Here is a 12,544-nt window from a genome sequence, read left to right as displayed (position 1 = left end):
CTACGAAGTGGAATCGCTTCATTATCATCGACTTGAGGTTCATCACATTGAACATTTTCCCCCCCAAGTTGATGATTGCTAGTATCTTCAGAAGGTGACACATCTTTCTCTTGAATCTCATCAAGTTCTACAATCCTCCCACTATTCTCTTGAACTAACTTCTTTTGAAAGAACTCAGCATATCGAGCAACACGAACAGTGTTTTTGGCGGGATCATAGAAGTCGTAACCCATCGTTTCTTTAGGGTATCCGACAAAGATGCACTTAGTAGTTCGGGGTTCAAGTTTGTCAGGCGTATCACGCTTCACAAGTGCCTCACATCCCCAGACTCTTAAGTAAGACAAATTAGGGATATCACCATGCCATAATTCGTACGGTGTCTTGTCAACCTTCCTGGTTGGAACCATATTGAGAATGCATACCGCAGAATCTAGAGCATAATCCCAAAACGAAAATGGGAGAGTTGTACGGGTCATCATCGATCTTACCATTTCTAGCAAGGTTCGATTTCTCCTTTCAGACACTCCATTATGCTGAGGAGTGTATGGAGGAGTAAGCTGTTGGACAATTCTACACGCTTTAAGATAATCCTTAAACTCTTGGCTTAAGTATTCACCACCTCGATCCGAACGAAGAATCTTGATGGATTTACCGAGTTGATTTTCAACTTCATTCTTAAACTCTTTGAATGTTTCGAAGACTTCATGTTTATGTTTAAGCAAGTAAACATAACCATAACGACTGAAATCATCCGTAAAAGTAATGAAGTAGCTAGCTCCTTTTCTTGACACATGTCTAAATGGGCCACAAACATCAGTATGGATGAGTCCAAGAAGATCTTTATCCCTTTCTGGCGTATGCTTAAAGGGTTTTCGTGCATCTTGCCGGAAACACATGACTCGCATATATCAAATGATTCATCATTCAATTTCAAGATCCCTTCACGTTGAAGTCTTTCAATGTGATTTTTGCCAATGTGTGCAAGACGACAGTGCCAAAGATAGTTAGAGTCCAAGTCAGTCTTGGCTCTTTTGCTAACATTATACATTGAAATATTCGAAACACAATCACGCATATCAATTTCATAAATACCATTAAAAGCAATAGCATCAAAATAATGAACATTATTTTTAGAAACTGAAATACCAATATCATTAAAAACATTAATGAATCCGTTGTCTTTCAACAAAGAAACTGAAATAACACCTCTAGTAATCGAAGGTGCATAATGACAATTGTCTAATACAATAATTAAACCGGAAGGAAGAACTAAATGAAATTCTCTGATTGCTTCAACAGCTGCTGGTAGACCATTGCCCACTATCAACTGCAAAGCTCCGGGCTTCAGTTTCCTCCTTTTCCTAAGCCCCTGTAATTCATTACAGATGTGAGTGCCACAGCCAGTGTCATAAACCCACGATTTACGCTTAGTTAAGGAAAATAATTCAATTGTGAAGATACCTGAAGTACTAGCGCCGCTAGTATTCTTCTTCTTCGAGTTCAACTCGGAAAGATACTTAGGACAGTTCCTCTTCCAGTGCCTGACTTCATTACAATGATGACAGCTCTGGTCTTTAGCCGTTGTACCCCTTTTCGTTAAAGGCATTATATTGCCCTTGGCGATTGATTTTCTTTTATGGACTTTTCCCCCTTTTCTTTCAAGAACTTGGGGTGTTGGAAATTTCTTTGGAAGCTGTTTTTCATACTCAATTATCATAGCATGGAGTTCAGTGACGGTATTACTCGTCCCATGTAAACGATAATTGCTCACAAAATTCTCAAAGTCTTTAGAAAGCGACTTGAGAATTATTCCAATCATAAATGGAGGAGCATAAGCATTATCCAGCTTTTCCAATTCCTCAAAATACATTTTCAATTTTAGTATATGAGGTCCAACTGGTGTTCCTTATTCGTGTTGTAGGTTAAGAAGTGCTTTATGCAAATCATACAGATATTGCCCTACATCCGCGGTATCGGTTGCACTCAACTCATTAGTTGCAGCACCAATTCCAGGAACAACTGATCTCTCCTCATCAAGGACTTCATAGTTGTTTAGAACATTTCTCGGTCTATGAATGAGATCGTTTGAATTTCGTCCAGAAAGACTTTTCCTTTCAATCTTTTGCCGAAAAGTATTGGTGTTTGTGGAGGGATTCATCGCCATCTACAAAACAGATTAAGTTCAAAAATCAGAATTTTCGATAATCAATCCTTGAGAAATTAATTACCCAAATGTTTATGGAATAAACAATTAATCTCATCAAGGCTAGGATCCAATTGACATGCAACCATTTCATCAGTTGATCTGCTAGAAACGATTGCACTCAAAAGGTAAGTGAGGATCAGTAATTGCATTACAAGTGCAATTCCTAGAAAGTATGGGACCTACGTAAGACGCTCGATTCATCAAGCGATCTATCGTAGTCATGTTTTGTCCCATCTTTTGCCACTGGTCAAGGTCTCACCGCTTAACTCGCTTTAAGTCGTCCAACTAAGAACGTGCAAAATTGACCACCAATGTGTACCAGTGAATGGGTTTTGCCATGCAATCGTCATTTCACCACTGTGTACCAGTGAGTAAAATAACGACCCCATGTGTCCTTGACAAATTGGATGGCAATGACTTAAGTTTATTGGGTTATACAATTTGATATGTGATCAAAAAGTCATGTTTAGAAGATTCATGCACATCTTCCAAACATAATATTTAATAAAATCATTTGTATAGTCTTAGCAACACGAGAGAGCTCGGTAGCTCCATTTGAACGCACAAAGAAGTGCAAGGGCAAAGGTATGCGATAAACGCGATTTAAAAACTCGCCCTTTTAGAAGGCTAGCGCACTCCGGCTTATACCTCTCTTAGAGTTTGTTCAAATGGGTGAGCCGGTGTATCTCAAGGTTGTAAGACTCCAATTTTATTAAAAAATCACTTATTTCGATATTGCTTAGTCATGTTTATCTTTTCTCAAAACAATTTTACATCACAATTTATCACAATAAATATGCAAAATTATAAACTATAACTATTTAAGCATGTAACAAGTTATGGTAGGCCACCTAAACATGTCACTATGGTTTATTAATGTCTAATCCGGCTCCCCCTTCAAAGAAGAGGACCACATATATCAAGTTGCCTTGATTGCGTAAGCCTTAAACATGTACAACACAAACTATTATCAAATAATCACATAGTTAGCTTTCTGGAAAATCCAGTAGCTTCACGACCTGTTTAGACCTGCTTCTGGTCCGATTCAGATTTCGACCAGAACTACAAAGTTTTAGCCCTATGTGTTGAGAATCTACAGTTCAAAGCACAGCTTCTAACTCATTACGGATTAAAAGATATGAATTTTTTAGTAAACCGTCGCAAAACAGAAAGTTTATACGAAAAATTCACATTGTCACACAATTAGTTTTACAATTATCTAGCATAATTAACCCTAATGATCAAGATTTCATATCAATATATCTAAGTAAGAATCATGAATGATTTGCATGAAAAATTCATGATTTTTACTTCTTTTTAACAATTAAAAATAAAGGTACAACATATAATTATATACAATTTATCACATAAACATGTAATTAAATCAAAACTTGGATTAGGAATCCTAAAAAAAACTTTTTCTTTTTATTTTTTCAGGAAAATTTCGATCCACATATATATATAAATAAAACCTTTTTCTAATTAAATAATATAATTAAATTATAAAACCAATTTAACTATATATATATATAATCGAAATTTTAAATCAAGAACCCTAACCCCCCTTCAAGTTTTGATCTTTTGGTAATCAAAAAACATACATAGTAGACTCGTGATACCACTGTTAGGTTTTATAACTAATTATCACAACAAATCACAAAGCACGCAACGGAAGACAAGATCTATGTAGTTTAAATAATTAACCAAGGAATAGAATTTGTACCTTAATATGGAGAGATTGAAGACAAAATAAGGTTTAACTTAACCTCTCTACGATTGCACACTCAACGGTGGAACGTTGTATGCTAGTACTTGATCACGAACAACCCTTTGCTTAAACCCGAAAATCTAGCTAACCCGAAAACCCTTTTTCCTAGCTATGTGAACCGAAAAACCAAAACCCTTTGGGTTATTGGTTTCGGCCGAGAGAGAGGGAGAGAAAAGAGAGGAGAAAACCCTATGGATTTAATTGTGTGTAAAACCAAATAACATAGGTTTATATTTATAGGTTTAGGAAACTTAATGACCAAGTCTTGGAGGGTTTTGAGACCTTGTTCGACCGGCCCCCCTTAGAAACCAAACAAGGGAAGTTTCCTAATTGTTTCCTAATTCCAACTCTTCTCCGTTAAGTCCGTTAATTAAGTACCGTTAACTTTTAACTCTTTTAACGAACCCCCGTTAGATTTTCGTGATCAAATTAATCAATAAATTACATTTAATATATTAATTAATTTATATTAACATTCACGTTGAGGTGTGACCCCGTAGGCTTAAATACTTTTTGGACATACGTTCATTTTACGTGATCATATTCCAACAAGATTAAGTAGTTATAACTTATGTTTTATTTTATTAATATTGTCCTCTGCTAGGGCTGCTGTATTGGTAAATGGTGCTCCCACATTCGAATTTCAGTGCCAGAAAGGAATGCGACAGGGAGATCCTCTTTCCCCCTTTCTGTTTCTTATCGTGATGGAGGTCCTATCCCTCATGACACGTAAAGCTTGTTTGGAAGATGTCCTAAGAGGTATTCAGCTACCTAACCAAGGTCCGTGTATCTCTCACTTATTACATGCTGATGATTGTACATTCGTGGGGGAGTGGGATGTGGGGAATCTTAAAAAGGTTACTCGAGTATTAAGGGTGTTTTACGTGTGTTCGGGACTTAGTATCAATTTAATAAAGTCTTGTCTCTTTGGGGTTGGTGTGAATGATAGTGAGGTCATGAAACGCCCAACTTTTTTTTATTTATTTTTAAAACATGGTTTAATAACAGAAACATGTGTATTCTTATCAATACATATGTATACAATAGGTCCCGACTCTTATACAAACTAAAATGGGGCAACCGACTAGGACAGCGGCTGTTCAACAGCTTATAACTTGAAATTAATTTTGATTTAGACTTTAATACCATAACCATTAGAAAGTAGACTTCTTCCCCTTTCCGTGGATAGCTCATTTACTAAAAATGGAGTTACCGTTTGAAAGTTATAACCATTCTAAATTCAATTGACTTACAAGAAAACTGCTCCAACGGGCAGTTTTGTGACCTATATTTGACACACTTAAACACATCCGTATTACATGAAACCTGTACCATTTCAAAGAGCTACAACCATACTTTCAATACCTGTTTTTGGTTTCACCCAAAACAAGACACATACAAAATAACAGTAGTTCAAAAACAGCCCAGAAACATGAAGGTTGCTGAAAAATACAGCAACTTGCTGATCAGAAAACAAACAGCACCCAGCGGCTGTTTTACGACACAGTTTGACCCACTTTTCTTTTGACAAAACTAAACATATCTTATACCATTTCGAAGCCCTCGAAATCTACTTTCCAACCACGTAAGCCACTTGAACCAGAACTGAACCATTTCAAAGATACAGGCCTTCAAAGTTTACCTGAAAGTCATTTTTGACATTTTTCTTCAAGATGGTCAACGACCTCTAAATCGACCAAAAATCAACTTCAAGACACCAAAACTTACAGAATTAATTGAAATACGATATGTGACTTGATTGAGCCTTCTGTTCCGGAATTTGAGTTCAAACGGGTCAATGGTACTAACCTAGACGCAATATGACTTTGACTAACCAAAATTTATACCAAATGACTACACATAAACCTACCTAAGTGCAGATCTCTTTTGTACCATAATTAGAATACATTCAACTCAAAATATCCTTTTTGACCCATAAGAAGACCTAATTAGGTTATTCCACCCAATGATATGCAAAATGGGTAAAACTAAGACTTTTACATACATAAACAACATGACCATATTACATGGCCTTAAATTTACATGAAAATATTGTAGGGTTGTCTTAACTACCATAATTTACAAGAAGACTCCAACTTGCCATTGACCAACAAGGTTAATCAAAATATGGACGACCCGTTCCATTACATACTAACTCAAAATACAGGGCGATTTAATTCAAGTTGGGCATCAACTCGGCAATTCAAAAAGAGACTTTCATATACCTACTAGCACAAGTAAGTCCACGCTAAGCTTCCTCACTAGCCTTTCCTTCCCGGTGTTCTTTCTTAAAACCTGGCCCGCTTGCACCTACCAAGTTAAACAACTAAAGAAATAAGCAAAAAGCTTAGTGAGCAATATAAGCAATTAAACAAGCATATCAACATCTTATCAATGGCAAACATAGGGATTTACAACTCTTATCTTGCAACGGATCCGTGCATATGCAACACATAACAACTTAGCACATAACAACTGGAATCTAGCGATAAAGCTAGATTATCCCTATGATGCAAACAACTCTTATCGCATTACACGTAACATAACTATCAAAGAACTATATGACACCTCGGGGTCATATAGTCTAACTGTAACTATCACATGACTACATGACACCTCGGGGTCATGTGGTCATGTGACCCGTCTAATCCTCATATTACTCACCTTAGCCGCTTACTAGCAATTCAATCACAATGAGACTTCCAACTTTAGCACCTATACAATTAACATATAAACATCATTATAATAACCATAAGAACTTCTCTTAAACAAATTTCACCACAAATCTTAACTTGACCAGTTTGACTTTTAAAAGTCAAACTTCATGTACAACTTACTAGTTAACTCATAATCTTGGCTAGTGAATTTTCTACCATAACCCACTAACTAAACAACATTAATATCATCATATAAGCTCATTAAACCTTTTAATTTATGAAAAACTTCTATTGTTTCACTAACCATGATTTTTCATATAATCATAGTTAGGTCATAAAATCATCTTTCATAAAAATTCTTACAATAGTTAAAATTGATGGTTACTACCACTCTTTTATTCTATATCTCATCAAAAGTCAAGACTTTTTGCTTAAGAATTATGAACAACAACTTACTTGAATTAAATGATGGGAATATCACTTGAAATCAATATAAAGATGATAAATTAAACATGAATTCAGCCCTCCTTTCTTTTCTTCTTGATTTTCCTGCGTTTCTCTCTTTGGAGGGAGTATCAGATGAAGTCTGATAAGTATGTATGTAGGTGTATACGTGTATAATCCATGAAGCTCCACTATATCATGTTTATCTACTAATTTAACTGGTATTTACACTCCTAATCCCTCTAATACAAATTGTTTAAACACCCGTTACTTTAAAACATAAGTCTAGATACTTAAAGTATCCGGCTATTAAATAGTATATTCTCGACTCTATATACGGTCACCTATCATATTTTAATTTCTAACAAAATCATTTTATAATAGTAAAAGTAATAGTATTATCATTATTATAAAACCTTAAATTACGGGGTGTTACAGGTCAGTAGGGTGGCAAATCTTATAAAATGTAAAGAAGGAACATTACCTTTTGATCACCTGGGGATTCGAATTGGAGGTAACATGAATAAAGTGAATTACTGGGATTTTCTTTTTAATATTTTTGAATCTCGACTTGCATCTTGGAAGTCGAATTGTATTTCAATGGCTGGAAGGGTTACACTTATTAAATCGGTGTTGGAAAGTTTGCCAACTTATTACTTCTCACTGTTTAAAGTCCCGGACAAAGTGTTAAATGGACTTGAAGTCATTATAAGAAAGTTTATGTGGGGTGGCTCAAACGAAGGGAAGAAGATTCACTGGGTTTCCTGGGATAGAGTAACGTCTCCTGTTGCTTCGGGGGGACTTGGACTAAGTAGATTAAAGGACTCCAATATAGCGCTTTTAGCTAAGTGGCTGTGGCGGTATAGAAACGAACATGGAGTACTTTGGAAAGGGGTTGTTGACTCGATCCACAATACTAAGAGATGTTGGGAACCCCTGCCTATTAACCGGGCCGTTTCAGGTACATGGAAGAATATTGTGGCACTTATTAACAAGGTGAATATTGTTGGGGTAAAACTGAATCAAGTGTTCAAAGGTGTACAAGGGGCTGGCAATTCTATTCGGTTCTGGCTTGACATTTGGGCTTGTGATAACACGCTTAAAGATCAGTTCCCTAACTTGTTTAGATTTGAGAAGGAGAAAAAATGCTTGATTATGGACTGGTTCTGCTCTATTACGAAGAGGTTCTGGGCTGTTGGTGGGTGGTATAGATTGCCATCCTCTAATGAGGAAGTGGCTGAATGGAATGCACTTAACTGTTTGTTAAAACGGACCAGCCTTAATCAACATAATGACAAATGGGTTTGGGGAGGCAGTAAACAGGTCGAGTTCTCAGTGAAAAATGTTAAGGAATTTCTTAGAAGTGGGTACGACTTCAGTAATAGATTCGTATTCAAATGGTCGAAATGGGTTACTAAGAGGTGCAATATATTCCTGTGGAGAGTTGCCATGGATAGAATTCCATCCTTGACAGCTCTTAAGGCTAGGAACTGCACCTTTGGCAGCTTGGATTGTGTATTATGTGAAGGGGATGAGGAAACAACTGAACATATTTTGTGTTCTTGTGAGCTAGCATCGACGATTTGGTACAGGGTGAGTATGTGGTGCAAGGTAAGCCCGATATTCTTTTTTTCGGTCAAAGATATCTTCGATGTTGAAGAGCATGTGGGTCTACAAGGCAAGGTGAAGAAGATCTTTAAAGGAGTGGTTTTGGTCTCATGTTGGTGTTTGTGGAAAGCAAGAAATTACAAAAAAAATCGAAGGAAAGAGCATCAATGCCGAAAAGGTTTTTCAAGATATCATTGCCACTAGTTACCTTTGGCTCAAGTGTAGATCGAAGTTTGGATCCATTAGTTGGCAAGATTGGAGTGTATTTAACGTATATATGTAATTGTAAATTTGGTTGTACGAGAATTGGCCACTTCCTAAATTGGGAAGTTGGCGAGTTGTGAATAAAAGTTTACTTTTCAAAAAAAAAAAAAAAATTCCACCATGTTCCCACGTAGGTAACTTCATTTTATGTTTCTTTTCTATATATTGTAATTGCATTATTAATGAGAAGGCAGGGAAATTTGTTTAACTTTTGTGTTTCTTCTTCTTACTTCTTTTAGAGATTAATAACTCACTTTAAGAGCACGTTTGGTTGAGAGAAATTCAGATAAATGAAATGAAACAAAGAAATAAAATTGAGAGAATTGAAATTGACTGATAAATTTTATGAATTCCTTTGTTTGACATTAACAGAAATTGATCCGAGAAATAAATAAAATCTTTTTTTGTGTTTATGAATAGGCTCGTCCTATGGATTTTAAATACCCTGCTCGATAACATAAATGAGGCCCTCTAAACACTAAAATTGTAAATGTTCCATCGATGTCGTATGTTACGTTTCCAACTCGCGACTTGCCGAATAAAAGTGCATTATTATTATTAAAATTGTAAGTGTATTATTATTACGTTTCCAAGCTTTATAGTTAAAACTAGTTATTGTACCCGCGCGTTGCCGCGGGGTACAATTTTTATACGATAAAGTTTTGGACCTAAATTTATGTCAAATATTCGAGCTCAAAAAATTTTAAAAAGATAATTAAATATGTAGCAATAAGAATAAAAGAAATATAAAAGAGTAATAAGATGTATAAAAATATAAACAATAACTATATTAATGTTTTAAATGTTATATAAACGTAAGACGTAATGATGATAAAAGTTATTCGTATTATATATTAAAAACGTCATTTATATAAAAATATATATGAAAATAATCAAAACAAATGTTTAAAGATAAATCCATAAATGTATGAAAGTTGTCTGATGAAAATTTAAAAGTTTAGTGTTAAAGAAAATGCAAAAACACATTGTATCGGCTGGTGATGAGTACACATAGACGAAAATTTAAAAGTTGTCTGATGAAAATATCTGACGCTCTTCCAATAATGAAAAACACGTTGTATCGGCTGGTGATGACTCAAACATATACATGTGGAACCACGCTACGTCAGATAAGCTCTACACGAAAGCCAAAAGCAATTTATCCAATAATGAAAGTTTCTTCTCTCAAAACGCTTATGTTGCTGTCCCGTGGTCTGGAATTAAGAGCATAGCAGCAGCTTTTCCATCACCAAGATTGACCAGCACAACCGACGCTCTTCCAAGAAGCACGATAAATTCACCAAGGAAACCCTCCTCGATATCCACAAGCCGGAGCTTTTTCTTGGAGTCAATGCTGAAAAGCCCACCTACGTACGTTTCCAGCAGAAACTCTTACAGATTCCACTCAAGTTAGTGTTTCTCCTTCAATGCGGAAATCAGAGTACAGGTTTTTAAGAAGTGCTTATAGGAGCACTTTTGTTGCACCACATACATGGGGTTTGGTGATTGTCACTGCAAGTTTCGATGGCTGGATCAGAACATATCTCAATTACGGGTTACCAGTCAGGCAATGAAACTGTAGAATTTGGGAACTATACAACATACCAGAAAATATAGTTTAGTATATATATATATATATACAGGGCGAGGATCCGGGAAGAAGGTGTCTTAAGGAGAGAAGGGGGAGAAGATCCTATTAGCTAATCAGAACACGACATGTGGCAAAATTTAAAAAAAAAGCGCGGTGGCAATTTTGTAAATAAATGAAAGTTTTGTGAAGCTTGGTCAGCTTGGGATCTCAATGGGTTGGGTCAGCTTGAGTTGGATCAGTTGTGTTTGGGTCAATTTGATCTGTCAGCTTGGGTCTGGGTCAGTTTGTCTGGATCAACTTGGGGTCATGTCAGATTTAAGCCAGCTTGGGTCAACTTGGGGTTGGGTCAGTTTGGGGTCTGGGTCATCTTTGGTCATGGTTGGGTCAGCTTGGGGCCTGGGTCGGGTCAGTTTGGGTCTGGTCAGGTTGGGTCAGTTTGGGGTTGGGTTAGCTTGACACAATTTACACAAATGTAGATTAATCTACACAAATGTAGATTATGGGTTTTGGGTCAGGGTCGGGTCAGGTTGGGTCAGTTTGGGGTTGGGTTAGCTTGACACAATTTACACAGATGTAGAGGTTTTGGATCATCCCGTTACTCATTCAATATTTTTGATATAAAATGTCATAAGCATGTCCGATCTTCCGCACCATCACTACCATCGAATTTATTCAATAATTGCCGGCCCTTGTCGACTACAAAGAGTGTAACGAAGATCAATTTGAAGTAATTGAAAGGAATTTTTTGCAGAGGACGGTTTGTGTAATAAAACTAATAAAGTATTCTACTATCAGATTATTCCATTGCCAACAGTTTACTTGTTCTCGTAATTAATTACATATGCAAAAATAAAACAAATGACAATACTTTTTTTTCTTAACATATGTGTTGTTTCATATTCAAGCACAATGTATGTAACTATTGTCTAGTTGCCGTATTATATATGATTTTATTCCAATTCTCTTTACCCGAAGTATCACTTAGAATTAGTATAAATAACCTTGTCTATCACTCTAATTATTACAATTAGCTTAATCTCTAATTAAACTACTTGATCAACCAACATTGAGTTGATAGATACAACTTCTATATATGGCAATGTCTTTGATAGCGAAATATATTAGTCTTATCATGGTTATGAGCCTTTTAAGTTTTGGGTCGTCTGATACTGGAATCGGAACCATCAATGGCCCTCCCTACTTGCGTAAGCCGTTAACTTACACCGTACCATTGCAGATATATAGTGTTGTACATATATGTATCTATAGTACAGTATAGTTTTTCTCATTGCTAGCTAACATATATATTGTAAATATTGCAGCATCAGCATGTTACGGGACACAGGATCAAGGAGTTATGATAGCGGCTGCAAACGAGGATTTATATCAAGGTGGAGCAGCATGTGGAAAATATTTTCAAGTGACATGTACCGGCGGAACCAACCTTGGTACACCACACCCTTGCACCAACACCCCAACGGTGACCGTAATGATCACAGATTTCTGCCCACCACCTGGTTGCAAGGGTGACCTTGACTTATCACACGAATCTTTTTCCACCATTGCTGATCCTGCAGCCGGAGGAATCCAAATCTCTTACCAAGAGTACGATTGTTTTAATTACATGTCTTATTACACCATCCAATATACTAAATGGGCTTCTTTTTTTTTTTTTTTTTAATCTTTGTGTAGGTTGTGAAGTGGAAGAAAAGATCATGGAAAAGTGCACTCAAGATTTAATAGCACTACCTCGACTCTGCAGAGGCTTAAGTCATGTTTTCTATAAGATGAACATATATATTTTATATTTCCATCTTATCAGATGTTGTTGCTTGTTAGGATTAAAATTTTAGTAATTCATATTTATAGTGGTTGTTTGTTTTTACCCTTATGTTTCTTCATAGTGAGTATAAATAGTACTCATTAGTGTTGCAACACTTTTGCTTAATTAATATCATATCATTTGTCTAATTCACTTAATCAAATGTTTTTTTAAATTCTAAACA

General features: G+C 36.0%; 1 protein-coding gene across 1 annotated transcript; it reads left to right on the top strand.

Moving 5' to 3' along the window:
- The first annotated feature begins 11,637 nt into the window (after window positions 1-11,637).
- Window positions 11,638-12,237, top strand: LOC122601474 (EG45-like domain containing protein). Its single transcript, XM_043774231.1, has 3 exons — window positions 11,638-11,743; window positions 11,861-12,143; window positions 12,231-12,237. The coding sequence occupies exons 1-3, from the start codon at window positions 11,638-11,640 to the stop codon at window positions 12,235-12,237; spliced, it is 396 nt and encodes a 131-aa protein (XP_043630166.1).
- The last annotated feature ends 307 nt before the right edge of the window (window positions 12,238-12,544 follow it).

The sequence above is a fragment of the Erigeron canadensis genome, chromosome 5, assembly GCF_010389155.1.
Source record: "Erigeron canadensis isolate Cc75 chromosome 5, C_canadensis_v1, whole genome shotgun sequence".
Classification (NCBI taxonomy): Eukaryota; Viridiplantae; Streptophyta; class Magnoliopsida; order Asterales; family Asteraceae; genus Erigeron; species Erigeron canadensis.
This window is presented reverse-complemented; position numbering and strand designations above follow the sequence as displayed.

What these genes read in the sequence shown, in the direction of transcription:
- LOC122601474 (XM_043774231.1), top strand. Translation starts at nt 11,638, where the DNA reads ATGTCTTTGATAGCGAAATATATTAGTCTTATCATGGTTATGAGCCTT. An exon ending in CAATGGCCCTCCCTACTTGC is followed by an intron (nt 11,744 to 11,860) that starts GTAAGCCGTTAA and finishes TAAATATTGCAG; the next exon opens with CATCAGCATGTTACGGGACA.